General features: G+C 40.3%; 3 protein-coding genes across 3 annotated transcripts; 1 reads left to right on the forward strand and 2 right to left on the reverse strand.

The window, feature by feature from the left end:
• Nucleotides 1-3,958: 3,958 nt before the first annotated feature.
• LOC133724273 (cell wall / vacuolar inhibitor of fructosidase 1-like) lies at nt 3,959-4,390 on the forward strand. The gene has a single exon (XM_062150966.1). It carries the CDS (start codon nt 3,959-3,961, stop codon nt 4,388-4,390), a length of 432 nt encoding a protein of 143 aa, XP_062006950.1.
• A 3,964-nt stretch (nt 4,391-8,354) lies between these two features.
• On the reverse strand, nt 8,355-18,435 carry LOC133724271 (uncharacterized). Its single transcript, XM_062150963.1, has 15 exons — nt 18,144-18,435; nt 17,869-17,950; nt 16,438-16,533; nt 11,887-12,546; nt 11,573-11,785; nt 11,378-11,470; nt 11,177-11,290; nt 10,449-11,090; nt 10,069-10,350; nt 9,721-9,992; nt 9,454-9,627; nt 9,238-9,345; nt 9,078-9,147; nt 8,889-8,987; nt 8,355-8,769 (listed from the first exon to the last, which is right to left on the reverse strand). Exons 4-15 carry the CDS (start codon nt 12,544-12,546, stop codon nt 8,674-8,676), a joined length of 2,823 nt encoding a protein of 940 aa, XP_062006947.1. The 5' UTR covers nt 16,438-16,533; nt 17,869-17,950; nt 18,144-18,435; the 3' UTR covers nt 8,355-8,673.
• On the reverse strand, nt 12,778-16,257 carry LOC133724272 (uncharacterized). Its single transcript, XM_062150964.1, has 3 exons — nt 13,772-16,257; nt 13,561-13,666; nt 12,778-13,446 (listed from the first exon to the last, which is right to left on the reverse strand). Exons 1-3 carry the CDS (start codon nt 16,255-16,257, stop codon nt 12,778-12,780), a joined length of 3,261 nt encoding a protein of 1,086 aa, XP_062006948.1.
• Nucleotides 18,436-19,918: the final 1,483 nt, after the last annotated feature.

The following is a 19,918-nucleotide window of genomic DNA, read 5'->3' on the forward strand; positions in this document are numbered from 1 at the left end:
TCTGAGCGTAATCGCTTCCAAAAAATTAGGAATTTCTTAGCATAATCGCTTCCAAGAAATTCAATTCCAAGAGGTATTGGATTAGATCGAAACAATGATGTAAGTGGTTAATCATAAATTCTCTACAAACTCTAAGTTTGAAGATCTCAACAAGCTCCAAGCTTGGAGTGAGCACGAACCCCCACAGTTCGGCTTAATTAGGTCTCCCCTATGATGAAGAAAGGGGGGGTAGAAGAAGGCAGTTTTCAAGTCCCCTAGAAAAAGAAGAGAAATTGAATAAAAACTCAAAAAAGGGGAACTTTTAGTAAAAAAAATACATTGAAATAGGTCGCCGGAAAATTTGGCAGGAAAAAGTGGTCGGAAAATGGCCTGAAAAATGGCTGGCGGTGACCTGTCGCCCAAGATGCTGACGTGGCTGCAGACTAGTTGCTGACTGGGTGTGGGTCTGGCTGCAGTGGGCCGGGTCTAGTCGTTTGTGGGCCGCCTTCCTTTTTTCTGCAACTGGGCTTCTGATCTTCTGGGCCACTTCAGTGGGCTGCACGTGGGCCGCGTTTGTGGTCTCTGTGGCCCGCTGACTTCTTCTGGGCTTCCTTCCCTTTTTTTTTTTTCTTTTCTTCTCTCTGTCGGTTCAAGGTGCAGCAACAGTCAGGTGGTTGGTTCACGTACTTTTAGGACGGTTACGGGGAAAATTTTTCCGATTCCCGGATTCTGGGATTGAGATGCTACTGCTGATAAAATTTGGTAGCAATTGGAGGTCTGGAAGTTGGTGAACTAGTGAAATATTTGTTGCGGATGATTTGGAGATTCCGGTGGCCGGTTTGGTAAGTTTCCGGCCGGTTCTGGTGGTTCTGCAGCCGGTTCTGGATTCCTGGGGTCGAGGGCTTCAAGTTATGTGGTGGAGGCAAAAAAGGTTTCAAGGATTTGTATTCAGATTTAGGGTTTTTGCTTCTTGAATCAGGGTTTGGCTATTTATTTCAAGGTTAGGACGTCGTGCTGATAACGTGTTTAAGGAAAACTGAAATTGGAAGAGAATCGAGTCATTCTTTCATTGATAATAGGGGCCTCTTTATATAGAGGATTACAAGACATAGAATCAGAGTTGTACAAGGAAAGATAATCGTACAATTAATCAGATATCTATGAATATCTCCGAGAATATCTCTAATTCTAAACCCTATTACAACTAGGTCAAGTAACCTAGAATTTGGGCCAGACACATATTCTGGATCTACTTGAACAGAGATTAATTAATCAAGGAATTAATTAATCATGCTCAGCCAAATGTCCCGTGTAGCAATTAAATCTTAATTGCTTGCTTGTTAATTGAAGGCTACCACGTGCTAGAGGGCCAGACCATCCCTCTCTTTCCCCTTGCACACTCCCATGCTGCCATATGGCAGCCCCCATCCCATCCTTTCCTCTTAGTTACGAAAGTAGCAGCCACCCATTCTCTGCTCTCTCTCGATACATATATCTCATCATTCTCTATTCTCACTAACCCTACAGTAGCTGCACACCCCAAATCCTCTCTCTTCTTCAACAGGGCCGCACCCACCTCCATTTATCATTTTTCTTCCTATTTCACTACTACAAAAAGTGCATCACACAACGGTGGAAATCTGTTATGTGATTTGGACCATGTTTGTCGTCTATGACCATCAAACTGAATTGTGTGGAAATCTGGGAGGATCTTATCAAGATTTGAGATAGGCAGACTTGGAGTCCTGGTATGCGAATCAAACTGAGAAGAGGGTGGAATCAAGCCTCCTGGCGATCACAACGTTGTCTCGAAGTCTCAGTGGTTTGGGCATGAAGGTCTAGCCAGAATTGTGTGGGCTGATTAGAAGGCCGAGCCGGCAATGCTTAGAATGCAAGTGGTAATCGACCTAGTTTGGTGGCTAACGACAATAGTCTGATCTGCTGGCGGGGCGGCGCTGAAGAATCGATCATGTCAAAAGAGGGATTCCTAGGCCCGAAGCGAAGCGGATCTGCTGATTCGATTTGTAAGGATCGAGTTCCAACCTGAGGGCAGTGTGAAGGGCGGGGTAGCAGTCTTGAGGCTAGTTACAGGCGACGCGGAGGCTGGACAAGTGCTCTAGCTTGAGGTCTTAATGGTAGCAGCGACGGTCCTGGAGGTAGCAGAGATCGTGGTGGTCGAGGATGAGAGGTTGCCCTCTCTTGGATGGAGTCCAAATCATTTTAGTGGCCATACGTAAGATGGAGGCCCAAACCAATCTGGGTGCCCAAATCAATTTGGGGTCCTAGTTGGTTTTGGACGGTTCTGGGTCTGGGTCCCAGTGGGCTGACTAGGATAACAAAAATTGGATTTTGGAGTTGGACCCTCCGTTCAGGGTGGGCACTCTCTGGGTTGGTTTCCGTTACTGCATTGTGGGCTATTGTTGGGCCCACACACTTCAGTTTCACATTTGGGATCTAGGCGATTTTGGTCTTTTGTATTTGGCCTATTTACTATGTCGTTGGGTTATCATGGTTTATAGACTTATGTTTTCCTTAATGAGCACTAAATGTTTGATGAGTGGCCTATCTCTGTGTACTACTGTAGTACCACCACAACTTCTTGTCTGTGTAAATGTGTTAACCCTAGTCTAGAGAACGCGCCTACAGCCGCCTGAAAACCTCAACCGTTTCTCTTCCTCCGTCCGGCGGCGCATCCCTTGGATGTCGTCGTCGGACGGACTGCTGTCAATTTGTTGTCTGCTTGCCTGGTGTGGTGTTCGGGGTCTGGTTGACAGGTTCAGGGTTCTAAACATGGTGTTGAGAACCATACTATTGTGGTAGGGCGACGTGGGCTTTGTCCCGGACTGCACACCTTGTGTGCCTTGTCTGCTCTGGTTAGGCGGCGAGTTCCTTACTTCGTCAAATGGTCGCAATCTCCCAGTGGCAGGATGAAACTAAGTGCTACCGGATTGTTTGTCCGGTGGCAACATAGTGGGAAAGCTGATAATATTAGTAAATTATGGCTCCGCGTGAGCAATATCTTTTCGGTGTGTCGCCGCAATTGTAAAGCGAATAGAGTAGCAAGTTGTGCACTCTTCGCTAATTGGTGCTTGTTAGAATACATATGTTTAGTTGAGACTCCTGTTATTATCTCGGGATGTTCTCTTTATGCTTATTGTATTTTGGGGTTTAGGCAAAATGTCCCCCCCCCCATGTATTCTGCAGTTTCATTAATGATCAAGGCTTGAGGGCAGCCAGTACGACCCTATTTCAAAAAAATAAATAATAAATGACAGCAGAATGGTATGTAATGACCATTTTGGCTTGAGTATTAATAGCAATTATTTATGAATTAATTCAAAAAAAATCATTAAGACAGTTTTAAAGTCATACCTTGACATTATGAGAGTCAAAGATGCAATTGTAAATGTTAGGACTAATTGTGCATCTATTTTTTTTTCCTCTTTTAAGAGGAATTGATTTTTTTTTTTTGGTAAGTAAGAGGAATTGAATTTTAGATCTAAAGACGGTTATAAAAGTCAAATATATATTTCATAAATACAGTCTGATTTTCCACTGATTTTGTTTTGGTGAATATGTATCGTAAAATGAATCATAAATCAGTGACATTGTGTTAAATGGATCAGTTGATTCTTTTACTAAATTAGTGCTACTATAGTATTATTTCAAATGTCAACTCTGGATATTCTTAATTATAACGGATGCGCTAATTAATTTGAATGAATGCGCATACTTAATTGCCCGCTTAATGGTTACTAGGAACTTCTCTTTCTCTTTTCTTTATTTATACCTGGTGAAAGAGACTCAAACCATTGACAATTCAACAAAATTATCAAATCCAAATTCCTCAAAAGATTATACCAATTAATTAAAAAGTCCTCGAAAGATGAAGGATAGTTTAATCTCCATATTTCTAGTTCAACTTGTTTGTTCACTTCTGCTTCTTCCAATAGGCCAATGCAGCAGTGTTTTCTTTCCGATGGATGCGAAACTCATCGACCAAACGTGTAGAAAAACACCGGATTACAACCTTTGTACCTCAATTCTCAAATCTAGCCCCGATAAAGATCTTAGAGGTTTAGCTATCGTAGCTATTGATGCAGTTGGGTCTAAAGCAACTACTACAATGAACAGAATTAATGAGTTGCTTAAACAAAGCCCAAAAGATACTGCCTTAAATCATTGTCATGATATGTACAATGTAATTTTAAATTCATATGTTCAAGGAGCCAGGGATACGCTTAAGCGGGGTGCCTCTTCTCATATTGCAACCTCAAGCATGAGTCTCACTCCCGATACTGCAATGTCATGCGAGGAAGCTTTTAAAGGCAGGTCTCCTCTTACTAATTTGAACAAAGATGTCGAGAATATTGCGGCAGTGGCTGGAGCAGTGGCGGGTCAATTGCCTTGATAATTGATATGTTATCTCTTATGATATAAAATATCTTTTGCTCCTGTTACGTACATTGTTTCAGGTCCGAGTTTCCTTATTATGCGTACGTAACTCAATAAACATATCTCCTACATAAATAAAAACTCCAGAAAATCTTGTTGCTTTTTTTTTTTTTTTTTGAAATGAATCTTGTTGCTTAATAAGCCATTGTTCTCCTTATTATCCACAAGATTTTATTGCTAGGTATTATTCCTACTATTTCTGTTTTGTGAAAATGAGTTTATATTAATTAAGGTGGCTCTAGTTGGACTTCTAAATCTAATATATATATATATACACACACACACACACAGATCCTATCCAGAGTGGAGCTCCGCTTTGAAATTAACGTGTGAAGTTCGAGTTTTGGGTCACTTTTCGGTTGCACATCCACATCTCGACCGTTCAGTTTTTAGGTACCAGTGTATAGATCATCTCTGCAAATTTTCAGCCAAATTGATGATCGTTAAGGTATCTAACTCGCTTCTCAATGCCGAACGGAAGGAAGCCTGGCTGGCAGCGCAGGAGAGGGCTCTCGAGGAAGCTGCTCGATCTGGGAGTGGAGGTACCAGATTTGGGTTACACCAAGCAAAACCTTCTGGGAGGACTATGACGGCGCCGAAATTCCCAACGATTGGCTTAATCCGCTCACGAGACGAGTGGGAATCTGAAACTGGGAGAAGGGGAGCACTAGATGAGAATGCAATGGATATCAGGTATTGATGGGGATGAAGGATTGGGCAGTGGAACGGTGGTGAAACGGCGGCGACTGGTGGTTGATCAGAGTCCTACGGCGGTGATGGAGATTGGACTATTGGAGGTTCCGGTTATGGAATCTGCAGAATTGATGGGAGCATTGAAGTCTACTACGGTGACTAAGCAATCCGCGCTAATCTCTCCATCCCCGTGTGTTTCTCCTGTGATTGTGGATCCCAAATCATTGCTTGGAAAGTCAGCGCGGAAGTCTGGGAAGGAAGTAATCACTCCAGAGCAGGAATTGGGCAATGTTTTAAATTCTGCTGAGGTGGCGGTGTGTCCGAGTCAGCGAATAGATGGTCTAGGTCAAGGAGATGCTGCAGCCCACGATGCAATTAGCTCTCTGGGCTCTAAAGGGGGTCAGGAAAAGGCCGGTCTGGCCCCCAGTGGTGATAGGCCTGAAGGTGCTAGTTTGACGTCAAAGAAGAAGGGGAAGAAGGTGGGTTTCGTGGTTGGCAAGAAAGGTAATTCTACAGTAACAGATAGTCAGAGATCGAGTTCTGGGCGCACTCCTAAGCGTTCTACCGTGATGGGTCCGGTGTTGACCCATCACGAGCCATGAGGATCATATGTTGGAACGGCCAAGGGATTGGGAACCCTTGGACAGTTCAAGCACTCAAGGGTGTCCCTCCATTCTCCCAAGATTGTTTTTCTTAGTGAGACTAGATGTACTTCTGAAGAGTTACAGTTTCTTAAAGTTCAGCTTGGTTTAGCTAGCAGTTTTTCCGTTTCGTGTACAGTTAAGAAGCCAAAGAAAGGTAAGAGAGTGAGTCGCAGTGGAGGTTTGTGCCTACTCTGGGCGGAGGATGTGATTGTCAGACTGTGCTCTTACTCTGCTAATCACATTGATGTTGAGGTCGGGAAACAAGATGACCCTGGTAGGTGGAGGTTCACGGGTTTTTACGGTCATCCCAAAACTGAGCTACGTTATTTGACTTGGAACCTCCTGAAAGTTCTTGGTTCCCAATGCCAGCTACCTTGGATTTTGGGGGGGGGGGACTTTAATGAGATATTGGCTTGTAGTGAGAAAGAAGGGGGTCCATTACGAAGTGAGGCTCAAATGGATGGTTTTAGGGAGATTGTGAATTTGTTCTCTCTAGCTACGACATGTTACTTGGTCAGTGAGAAGTTTTATTGGCTCAGAAGATTTGACTAGGCAATTGAATCACACAAACGTTACTCTCATTCCCAAGGTAAAGAATCTGGAATACATGAATCAGTTGCGTCCGATCAGCTTGTGTAACGTTCTGTACAAGATTGGATCAAAGGTTCTTGCAAACCGTTTGAAGCCTTTGCTTAAGAACATCATCTCCCCATATCAGAGTGCCTTCGTACCGGGTAGGTTAATCTCTGATAACTCATTAATCGCTTTTGAAATTTCCCATTTTCTAAAGCGAAGAAGACGAGGTAATAAGGGGTTTGGAGCTTTGAAACTTGACATGAGCAAGGCATATGATAGGATTGAATGGAGCTTTTTAGAGATGGTGATGCTAAAATTCGGATTTAGCTCTACATGGGTGCATTGGATCATGTGTTGTTTACGTACTGTTACCTACTCTTTTATTGTGAATGGTGAACCGAGGGGTAATTTAGTTCCATCTAGAGGTCTATGACAGGGAGATTCAATCTCCCCCTATCTCTTTCTGCTTTGTGCAGAGGTACTCTCCCAATTGATATTGAAGGCGGAAAGGGACGGGTTGTTACGCGGAGTCGAAATTTGTAATGGTGCTCCTTGTATTTCTCACCTTTTTTTCGCAGATGATTCTTTTATCTTCTTTCAAGCGGAAGTAGAGGATGTAACTGTGCTGAAAAACATCTTGGGCTGTTATGAGAGTACCTCAGGGCAGATGATTAATTATCAGAAAAGCAATGTCAGCTTTAGCAAAAATGTGAGGAGGCAAAAGCAAGATGAGCTCGCTTTGGTGCTGGGTGTGACAAGAGTAGATATGCATGACAAATACCTTGGGCTCCCGGTGGAGATCAGCTATTCTAAAACTGAAGCTTTCAACTTCCTCAATGAGAGACTGAAGAAAAGAACAAGTGGGTGGCGGGACAAGACCTTGAGTTCTGCTGGCAAGGAGGTCCTCATTAAAGCAGTATTTGCTTCCAAAACTGAGCTACGTTATTTGACTTGGAACCTCCTGAAAGTTCTTGGTTCCCAATGCCAGCTACCTTGGATTTTGGGGGGGGGGGGACTTTAATGAGATCACTATGCCAAAAAACCCTTCAGACGACAGACTTTGACTGTCGTCTGATATGAAGAAAATCTGTCGTCTATTAAGCTGATATCTGATTGGTGTTCAGACGACAGTCAATGCCCGACGTCAGAAGGTGACTCAGACGACAGTCACCAAAAATATATCTGTCGTCTGAATGTTGCTCAGATATGCACAAAATGGTAGTATATGTGGTTAAATGTGATATCAGACGACAGTCAAATGTTGTTTTTATTTGAGTTTAGCAACAGACTTTAATAATTTTCTATTGTCTTAAAAAATAGGAGACAACAATAAAGTGTCGACTGAATGTGTAGAATTTAGAAGTTTATTTTCAAAATCTGTTGTGTGAACTTCATTGACACAACATTTTCTTTCATTTATCTATTGTGTCTCTTATTCTAAAAGGACTTTTAATTGTCCTCTGATTGTGTGGATGCTTGAAATCTCTTTGTTATTTCTGATGTGTGTACTCCTTTCAAACCACAATCGTTGATAACATTCTATTGTTTGATATTGTTTAAAAAGACATTTATATGTCGTCTGAATATGGAGATAGTTGATGTTTCATTGTTACGTCTGTTGTGAGAAAGTATCATACATCACAATATTCTGTCGTGGGAATGAGACTAAGACTATAGAATTTTATTTTTGTCTGTTGAATCTTCTTGTTTCAGACAACAGTATTTTGCTTGAATTCTGTTGTTGGACGTTCAATTGTTCCACATTTTTATATTGTGTGATTTGGTTTAAAACCACAGAATTTGGCTTCAATGTGCCATATCAGAACCTGGAAATATAAGCAAACCACAATATATACCAATACCATTCATTTAGAAAATGGTACCATATATTCATCAAATATTTGGAAATCACTAACATGGTACCATATATTCATCAAATATCTGGAAATCACTAACATGGTACCATAAATTCATCAAATATCTGGAAATCACTAACATATCCACTGCAAATCATGTACTACCATTTCCATATTCCACCAATGTACATCAACTGTTGAAAATAATCAACAGATTAAAATCCATGGAGGCTAAAAGTGACTAATCAGCTGCTAAGGTTAAAATGATCGATAATAGCAAAAGCCGATCATTTGGTTAGGCTAAAAGTGACTAATCAGCTGCTAAGGTTAAAATGATCGATAATAGCAAAAGCCGATCATTTGGTTAGGCAAAAAACCCTCCAATATCTAGCTATATAGGCATGCTGATGTCAATATGCACAAAAACAAACCCTAACTATTCATCATCGACAAACCTCCTAGCACGCACACTACATATCTGGAAACATGATAACATGCTTCGCCCATTCTGCCCGAACTTGATCAATGTCCTTTTCTGTGTAAATAAGATTTGTCCTTCTTTCCCACTGCAAAAAACAAAAACAAAAACCAAGACCCAAATCAATTCACTATCATATATCCCCATGATGAAAAAGTCATACTGAAACCATGAAATACAATCTGTTATGGTATCAAAAACACATACTTTAGCTGCAAACTCCAAATTCTTATCTTCCACTATCTCCTTCATGTAGCGCATGATCCAATACCCACAAGTCTTACTATCTTTCTGCTCCGGAATGCCCTGGAAAAAAAAAATACACTGTACCATATCAGAAGCACTTAAGAGTATAAAACCTTAGGTGATAAGACCCAAAAAAGGCAATTAACTTACAGCAAGATTTTTCCATTGAATGGTTTTCCTCCCTTTCTTATTCTTGTGTGCATTGTAGAATTTAATGGAGCTTGCAAATCAAATAGCAGACCATCAGCATATATAATGCACAAACAACTCCTAGTTATCGACTTATACAGTGAAAAATCAGTTAACTTACTTGTCCAGAATTGTTTTCCATTCACCAGCGATGAGTCGCCTCTTTAACGGATCCATGAAGTGAATGGTTTCTTCAGCTGGATTCACAGCAGACAACGTCCAATGACCACTATATGCCATAAACAAAACTCATTATAAGTTTAAACTAGTTTATATAAAGCATTCACCAAAACTGCACTTTAACACAACATACTGCATAGTAATTCAATTTACACACCCTGAATTATATGGGACCAAATAAATCTGCCCAGACTTCCCATTTATGAACCGATTTGATACTAAGCGAGCTCGTTCGGTTGGATTTCCACAGCCACTTGCACCCGTGTGAGCAGGGTCGACAAAGGCGACCATGTCATTCATCTTAGCCTTCTTCAACACACCTTGAAGGTAGCTACATCGACATTTCACAACATTTCAACTGATTTCACAAATGAAAAATCACAAAACCTGACAAATAATAGGTAACTTTAACGTGTTGCATTACCTCATGTAAAAAACAACGCAGCTGCCTGAAATTTCCAACAAGTGTGTCATAGCATAGATGTCCTTTCTAAAGACAAAGGCTTTATGTGGATGACCAAAAAGTTCTGGTCCAAAAGTGGCGTGGATGGTTGCCCCATTCCGCAATCCAATGTTTGCCCAAATGCATAAGTCCTTTAAAGGTGCAGGGAGATTCGATGGCAGGATTTGCAAGTCTTCCTTATCATCAAACATATCTTTCTGTGGCCTATTAGGAATTTTACGCTTTGGTTTTTTCTAATGTTGTAAAAAATAAGTTAGATTATATTCCATAATCACATATGCAGAAGTAAACACAAAGAAATTGAGTTACCTTCCCACCAGGTGCAGGGGCAATAACAAGGTTCCTCGGCCAAGCGACACAAGTCCCAATGGCATCCTTGACCTTCACTATCTCATCTTTTATGGGAAATGGCAGCAAAGCTTCAGGAACAACAGTTTCTGTGATAGAGACCCGCAAATTCTCCTCTCCAAGTGGAACACCATGGATTGTTTGCTGTTTGGTCTCAAGGTCGACACTGATGATAGTTCCAATAGCCACAATGTTTTCCACCGTGTCAATGGCCAGTTTATACTTGGTCTCACCTAATTGTTCCTACACATGAAACAAATTAAATCCATACAGTTCTATATCCAAAAATCCATATCAGCATACCTACAAAGTTCAAGTATTTAGGCAAGCACGATATTTACCTCTTCACCATGTACTGGTGCCTCTAGTACAATGACATCTTCTCTAACCTCCTCTTCCAATATCGGGTTTAACCGTACCCTCTCATCACTGGGCTGCACAATTTCCTCTTCAACCTCGATGCTCACTTCATCTCTTAAAACCAACTTCTTCTTCACACCCTTCACCTCAGCTTCAATATTATCATGTGCAGCCTTCTCCGCAGCCTTCTCCCCATGGCGAGAACAACTCCCTTGTCCTGAACCAAGCTCATTAACTGCTGTGACAGGTTTGGGGGACTCAACAGGCAGCTCCTTCCCATTGACCTTCGCTTCTAGCTTCGCAATCCTCTCAGTCCAATAAGCTCTCTCCTCAGCTCTCTCCTCAGCATGTTTTCTATCCCTCTCCTCCTCCCATGCAGTTCTTTCCTTAGCTAACAAAACTTCCTTCTCCTCCTCTAGTATCTTCTTTAGCGATAACCTAGTCCTCTGTTCAAAAGTCATCTTTTGGCGTTTTGGCAAGTTGAAATATAAATCGGGCTTGACATTGCCACCAACACCTCTAACCCTACCTCTATGCTCCGGATTCCCCAATGCAAGAGTGAGCACATCATCAGACCCAGATGTGGCAATTTCCCCTTCAGCCTCCCTTTTCCTTAAATGTTCCTGATTCAAAATATCCGCGTTAAATGGTGCAATAGCATTACATCCATGCATATATAAATTAATATGAACTTGATGTCCATACTTACAATTTTTTCGGCTTTCTTCTCTACCTCAGGTTGTTTGAAGTTGCCATTCCTATCTTGCCGAGCCTTGATCCACATTGTAGCTCTATCAAGTTCTTCTAAAGGGACACTTTCAGACTTTGACAAATGAAAACACAATGAATTAGTTAATATTCTGTACATATGTATTCAGATTTAGTTGACTCATCTAAATATAACACTAACCAGTTCTTCCATTAAATTTGCATAACCTTTGCGTGACATACGATGAGGATATTTATTCTCCTTTCGCTTTGCAATTTGGGCTTCACGTATTTCCTGCAAACCATAACATAAGTAAATTAGAAACTACAATGAATATTCATAGAGAGAGCACCTTCTCAAACCCAAAAACACAACGAATTTTATCAAATCAGTAACCTGGAAGGTAGCTGAAAGCCTATCAGCAACAAACTGGTGCCAAGTATCCTTCGTTATGCTTCGGTAATCATCTGGAGGATTTTCTAACAGTTCTGGTTCATCCATATAAGGGATGATGTACACGTTTGTTAACTTGCTCTTGAACTCTCTCCATTTAGTTGCAGCAGATGAAATCACCATTTTTTTAAGCTCTTTAGGCACCACAAATGCATCCTACATACATGTACAATAAACTAAGCTACTGTAATGCAAAGCTAATTAACATGTAGAATATATATATAAACTAATCAAGCTGAAATATGGTCAGTAAGTACCTTTATAGATTCCCATATCTTTTCCTTTTCATCTAGATCCACTTCTCTCCAATCATTTATTGAGATAGGGATCTTCGTACGTGCCAACACCCCAATGTAAGACTGCATTTCTTTTGCAGCCTTACCAACAGGTTCTCCTTTTTCATTAAACTTCACAGTGAGCCTCTTTCCTCGGATAAGCCTGTTTGTAATGCGGCTCATCGTAACCATTCCTCGCTTCAGCAACTTCAATCCACCAGTTCTGTTTTCATCATCATCCTCCTCAGACTTCTTGGTCTTACTGGAAACAGACTTGTTCGTTGACTTGGTTGATGACACAGCTTTGTTGGACTTAGCAGTTATAGTCATGGTAGTCCGAGACTTCTTGGGGGAGGCTGCCTTTTTGGTAGTCCGACCCTTCTTGGGAGAGGCAGCCTTTTTGGTAGTCCGACCCTTCTTGGGAGAGGCAACTGTTGATGTAGTATTAGACTTCTTGGGAGAGGCTGCTTTTTTGGTAGTTTTAGATATGGGATTGGCAGCCTTTTTGGTTGATGTCTCAGCCCCTTCAATTGCCGGAATTGGTGTTGCTGGTTTTGTCCTCGATCGTTTCATTGCCACAGCCTTAATCCTTAGAGCTATGGCTCTTGCAGAACTTGATGATCCAGCAGAGGGCGACATCATCTGAAACACATAACCCAAATGCATGTTGTTAGCTACATGTTAATACTATCATGATAAGAAGCAGTTAATAGTTAAACAGAATATCAATAAAAATTAACTAAAGCAATAGTGTAACAAGAAACAAATGGATGAAAGTGGTCTGTGTATATTATTCTTAAACTTGTAGCCTACTTTACAAAGCAAGAAATCAAAACAAAGAAAAGCAGCCTATACTAATATCAGCCTATATAATTAAACACGTCGACCATCCTCATTCTCAACCCATATTCCTTCATCGCCATCTCGAATATAGGAGCTAGGCAGATCACCAACTACATCATCAAAGCTCTCAATCGATGGCATTGTAGGAATGAATGGGTGCTGTTCCAGTTCAATATCTTCCAGCTCTTCATCATTACACCCTCCTTGGTAGTCTCTTTCCGGGCACCGTACTACCACTGACCATTGATCATCAAGGGGGTCTTGTATGTAGAAAATCTGTTTCACATGGGTAGCTAAGACAAACGGATCATTTAAATGCCCTACCCTATCAAGTTTAACCAAAGTAAACCCAAGTTCGTCTACTTTAACCCCCCTAGCTGACTCCACCCAATCACACAAGAAGACGGGTATCCTAAACTTGTAGTAGTCCACCTCCCAAATTTGTTGTATCCTGCCGTAAAAGTTCATATCATCAGTTTTAGGGTTTTTATCCCTTGCACTAGCAACTTGCATTGCATCAGCAACCAAAAAAACCCCGCTATTTTGAACTGATCGTACTTTGTCACGCTCTGAAGTGTTAAAATCAACCCCATTCACATGGTAACCAGCAAATGTAGGGACCTCCATTTTTGGTCCACCAGCCAACCACCTAATGGTTTCAGGAACATCATTATCGGCAAATCTCATTTCATTTGCAACCTACAAATAAATTGACATGTCAAAAGTATGGAACCACACAAGTTTATTGAACTCGAAACTCAAAATTGAATAGACATTATACTACTTCAATGAGGTCGAAGATAAGTTATGTACCCTCTCCTTGAACCAACCAGCAAAGGTAAGGTTCTGTTTGTCCTTCAACCACTTCTTATTTTTTTTGAACCTTGGAAAACTCAACTTTAGGAATTCCATATGCTCTCTGCAATGGAAGAAAAACTAAGCAAATGAGCAACATAACTGAACACGCGTAAGGTGATATAGTACAAATGATCGAAAACAAAACATAAGTAAAATTATTACTTACTTGAAATATGGGATTGCATCTTCAGTGTTGGTGCATACACATAGGTGGGCCATGTCAAGCAGCTTTCTGTCGACATTAATGATGGTGGCGCCTGATAAAGGCTTGCAGCCATTTAAGAGCCCAAGTTTGGTTCTCCAAGGGATCCCAACAGTGGTACCCTCTCTAGGAAGCATACGTTCCGAGCAAAACTCAACTGCCTCTTCTACAATGTAACACTCTGCAATGCACCCTTCAATCCATTGTCGATTCCTCACATATCCTTTGAACACTTTCATGTACCTCTCAAAAGGGTACATCCATCTAAAAAATACCGGACCACATAACTCGACTTCCCTAACAAGATGGACAGTTAGGTGAATCATTATGTCAAAAAATGATGGTGGAAAGAACTTCTCAAGCAGGCAAACTGTATCGACCAGGTCTGCTTGCATTTGTTGCAATTTTGAAACGTCGATCACTTTACTGCATATTGCTTTGAAGAATAGGCAGAACCGAATAATTGCGTACCTAACTGGTTTCTCCAAAACTGAACGTAATGCAACAGGGAGAAGAAGTTGCATTATAGTATGGCAATCATGTGATTTAAGACCAGCAAGTCGTAAATCCTCCATTGACACCAGATTGCGTACATTGGATGAAAACCGAACTGGAACGGTCATATTGAAAAAGGAACTGCAAACAATCTTTCTCTCATCTAGGAACAAGTTCCAACTACCCAAAGGCAACTTGTCCCTTTTTGCAGCAGTTGTAGGCTTCAAATCAGTCCGTATACCCATTTCGACCATGTCTAAACGAGCAGCAGCCCCATCCTTAGTCTTCCCAGAAATGTTCAACAGCGTACCAAGAATAGCATCACAACAATTCTTCTCAATGTGCATCACATCAAGATTATGTCTTACCGGAAGATGTTCCCAGTAATCAAGTTCGAAGAAAACAGACCTTTTTTTCCAGCAAGGTCTGTTTTCATCTTCAAGCCCGTTATAAGGGGGAGGAGGGTTTTTCTTGCCAAATGGTCGATTTAGACCTTGAACTCTGGTCAACACCTCCTCTCCAGTTAATGGTGTAGGAGCTTCACCCTCCTCTATGGTGTTGTCGAAAGCAGCAGCTTGCTTTCTATAAGGATGATGTCGTGGCAGCCATCGTCGATGCCGCATGAAAGCCATTTTTTTAGAGTGCTTCAACCTATAAGGTCTTGTCTGTTCAACACATATTGGACAAGCATTGTATCCTTTCACAATGCTTCCCGATAAATTCCCATACGCGGGAAAATCGTTAATTGTCCATAATAGTATCGCCTTCAGTTTAAAATACTCTCCTCTTACAGCATCATATACTCTCTCAACCCCATCCCACAACACTTTCAAATCATCCACTAATGGCTTTAGATAGACGTCGATGTCATTTCCGGGCTGTTTGGGTCCAGAAATTAACATAGTCAACATCATGTACTTCCTCTTCATGCATAACCATGGAGGAAGGTTATAGGTGATAAGTATAACAGGCCAACATGAGTATTTGCTACTTAGAGAACTATGTGGATTAAACCCGTCTGATGAAAGCGCTAATCTAAGGTTCCTATTTTCTAGACCAAAGTCTGGCCATTTTGTGTCAATCATTTTCCAAGTTGGGGAATCGGCTGGATGCCTCATCATTCCATCTTTCTTTCGATCATTGGCATGCCAAGTTAGCTCCTTAGCTGACACTGTCGATTGGAACATCCGTTTGAACCTTGGGATCGGAGGGAAGTACCATAATACCTTCCCCGGAACCCCTTCTTTCTCAGATTTGTCCTTTCCAAGTTTCCACCTTGATTCACCACAAGTTGGACAACTGGTCGCATCAGCATGCTGCAATCTGTACAAGATGCAGTCATTTGGACAAGCATGAATCTTTTCATACCCCATCCCCAATGCGGAAAGTGTTCTTTTAGCCTCATAAGTAGACCCTGGTAAGTCATTTCCTTCTGGAAGCAAGAGGCCAATCATAATTAACATATCTGAATAGCACGCATCAGTCATGCCGTGCTTTGCTTTCAGATTGAATGTTTGTATCAAACCATTCAACTTGGTTGTCTTGGTACAACCAGGATATAGAGGCTTATCTCCATCTTCTACAAACTGCATAAACTCATTCGAGTCTTCCGAAATCTCCTCATCCTCACTACCCTCTAACCCTACAGCTTCGGCTTGTATGCCTAAATCAGGATTGATTTCGACTGTTTCAGAATCCCCTCTAAGAGCATGCAAGGCAGAAGCAGATGGTTCTCCATGCCACTTCCAATGCTTATAACTAACATCAATACCGTTAAAAAATATATGGTCCTTAATCAGCCCTATACCACCAAAATCAGTGTTATGGCACTTCAAGCAAGGGCAACATATTTTATTTATGTCCCTTGCATTATCCGATGCAAATTTCAGAAATTCTTCAAGTCCTAACTGAAAATGTAGTGATCTTCTATCAGCCTTCATCCATGACTTATCCATCTTATAAAGACAAACAAATGTATCAATTACAATATTAACATTAGACCTTGCTCATCATACAATTCATACTTAATACCAGCCATGTAATAATTCGACATTGCTCATTTGTAGTCCAGCACAGGAAAAATGAAAAAAAAAAAAAAAAAAAAAAAACAAACTTGTAATGATCATGGAACTCACCAAAAATTGATTTAAGTCAAAGCCAATTCAAACACCACAACTTGTTTCCACCACTTAACGTGTTGCTTAATTCATGATGTCACTGATTTTTCAACTCTGCAAATCATAAGACAGTGTCAATTTGTTTGACGTGTTAAGAGTTTCATTATGTATTCAGCATCAGATCAATAGCAAAGGTGAAAAACCATAACCACAAGGTCCCTAATTTACACGTCCACATGGAAATGGCTACCATCAGATTTTGAGACAAAATACTTGCAGTTCACATGATTATGACAAACCAACTTCTTACAGTTCATACAAAATACACAAACCCATAGTTGACTTTTCAAAACTTCAATAGGGAATAGCCGAACATTAAGAATTGTTTTGCTGTCCAACCATTGGATGGTGATCAATCCACATATTCAAAAAGGGCTCATGAAAAACTTTAACAGAAAATAGTTAAGAGCAGAACAAATGGAAAATATCGTTTAGAATCTGACCATGGTGGGTTAGAGTATGAAGTAGAAAACTGAGATGACTGGAACTAAATAATTGTAAGTTTCAACAAGGTCAGCCCACTCTACTCGGATAAAGCCCTACAAATATAATTACTAAATTTTGATTGTTATGAGTTCATGACAAACTTGTTATATCTGCTCACTGCTTGCATATAATGGTTTCCAGAAAGATCATTATATATGCAGCTGTTATGAACTAATTAGACAGGTAGTGAGGAATTTGATCTGGTAAAGAATATAAGAATCAAAATAAACAATCAGCTAATAGCTAAACTATCAATTACAAAGAAGAATTGGGTGCTTTGTTAAATTTCTCATTAACCAAAACAAACTATATATCCTTCTTTGACAAAGAAAAAAAGAAATTATCTTTCTCTTCAACACAAGAATAATTGTTGTTCTGATTTCATTACATTTTCACTCAAAATCCTTTTGACTTTAAAACCTTAACTTAGCATTGATTATCCTTTTATCCGATTGATGCAGAATACAGTATGAAAGTTAGTTACTCATGCATTGTTAGTTGTCACACATAGTTCTCGTTCACCTACCTGTTGAAATTGATTTGGCATCCTATCGATGGAGTTGGAATGCATATATATTTCTATTTGGTTTATGTTAAGAAGTGAACCAAACCTATTGCTGATAAAGATTGACTACCACTGCATGCATTTCAAAAAAAAAACAAAAGATCGACTACCACTGAAACATTCAAAAGCCTTTTATCTGAACTGGTATTTCCGTCAAAAGAAGAGATGCTTATTTAAGTGGGTCTCTGAAAAGTTTGTTGATGAGATGTGGGAATCGTCAATCACAAAAAGTAAATGAACATGCATGATTATAAATTTTCTAAATGGATCATCTCATAATAGAAGAAGAAAAGAACATGTATTTAGCTACCATATATCCATGAGAAGAGAAGACTTACCAAGATGCAAGTTCAAAATTGATCTCACAAACTACTTCATTTTTCCAAGCTTGGTCACCAGTTCTCAACAATCAAGTCATCTCTAGATATTAATTGTAAAGTCAATATCAATTCCCAAACAAAAAGAACAGTAATGAAATATAACAAAACCTAAAACGAAGATGGAGTAAACACGAAATCAAAATACCCAACCCAAATCATGAATAAAGAGATAAACAACCCAGAAAGAGATTCAAAGCAATTACTTAAACAATAGAGAATTGGGAACTCGGTACCTTACGAGAACTTTGCGTACTCAAAGTGGCAATAACTCGGAGGCTTGGAAATAGCAGATCCACTTAAGAGCAGCGGAAGAAGACTATGGAAAAGATGACGAGCTACTGTAGTAGTGATAGATAAAGAGCTACTGATTGAGACCCATGAAATTTGCAAAGAGGTTTGGATGATTTCGCGATTTAGGTTTGAAACAAAGACTCAGATGTGGAATGAGGATTTCTTCGTCTGTCGAAGAGAGATGGGGAATGGACGGAGTATGAGGTTCTTCGATCTGGGTTCTCAGTTATGATTAGGGTGTTTCGATTTGGCAAGAAATTTGGATTTTCATCAGTTGGAATGGTTTCAGCTGTGAGAGCGTTGCGAGGGAAAAGTTTGCTCTCTAGCCGCGCTTTAGGTTTTAGTTTTCATAAAGTCGGGGAGAGAATCTCATAAAGTGTTCCAAACTAAATCCCTTATTTGCCAAAAAAAAAAAAACTAAATCCCTTCATGTTGTGCCAAAAAAAAAAAACAGGACAAAAAAATCCAAAGCCAATTTACTCCTTTGACGACACAACTTATATCTGTCGTCTGAATACAAACAAAAAAAAGAAGCTACGACCCAAAACGAAATCAATTTATCTCCTTTGATGACACGACAGATAACTGTTGTTTGAAAACAAACTTAATTCTCAAGACCATCTTTGTATGGTATGTTGCATATTCAGACGACAGTTTTTACACTGTCTGTCGTTAAAATATATCAGACGACAGAAACCAACATGTCTGTCGTTTGAGCTCTGTCGTCTGAAGGGTTTTTTGGCATAGTGGATATTGGCTTGTAGTGAGAAAGAAGGGGGTCCATTACGAAGTGAGGCTCAAATGGATGGTTTTAGGGAGATTGTGAATTTGTTCTCTCTAGCTACGACATGTTACTTGGTCAGTGAGAAGTTTTATTGGCTCAGAAGATTTGACTAGGCAATTGAATCACACAAACGTTACTCTCATTCCCAAGGTAAAGAATCTGGAATACATGAATCAGTTGCGTCTGATCAGCTTGTGTAACGTTCTGTACAAGATTGGATCAAAGGTTCTTGCAAACCGTTTGAAGCCTTTGCTTAAGAACATCATCTCCCCATATCAGAGTGCCTTCGTACCGGGTAGGTTAATCTCTGATAACTCATTAATCGCTTTTGAAATTTCCCATTTTCTAAAGCGAAGAAGACGAGGTAATAAGGGGTTTGGAGCTTTGAAACTTGACATGAGCAAGGCATATGATAGGATTGAATGGAGCTTTTTAGAGATGGTGATGCTAAAATTCGGATTTAGCTCTACATGGGTGCATTGGATCATGTGTTGTTTACGTACTGTTACCTACTCTTTTATTGTGAATGGTGAACCGAGGGGTAATTTAGTTCCATCTAGAGGTCTATGACAGGGAGATTCAATCTCCCCCTATCTCTTTCTGCTTTGTGCAGAGGTACTCTCCCAATTGATATTGAAGGCGGAAAGGGACGAGTTGTTACGCGGAGTCGAAATTTGTAATGGTGCTCCTTGTATTTCTCACCTTTTTTTCGCAGATGATTCTTTTATCTTCTTTCAAGCGGAAGTAGAGGATGTAACTGTGCTGAAAAACATCTTGGGCTGTTATGAGAGTACCTCAGGGCAGATGATTAATTATCAGAAAAGCAATGTCAGCTTTAGCAAAAATGTGAGGAGGCAAAAGCAAGATGAGCTCGCTTTGGTGCTGGGTGTGACAAGAGTAGATATGCATGACAAATACCTTGGGCTCCCGGTG

Source organism: Rosa rugosa, unplaced genomic scaffold (assembly GCF_958449725.1).
Source record: "Rosa rugosa unplaced genomic scaffold, drRosRugo1.1 SCAFFOLD_163, whole genome shotgun sequence".
Taxonomy (NCBI): Eukaryota; Viridiplantae; Streptophyta; class Magnoliopsida; order Rosales; family Rosaceae; genus Rosa; species Rosa rugosa.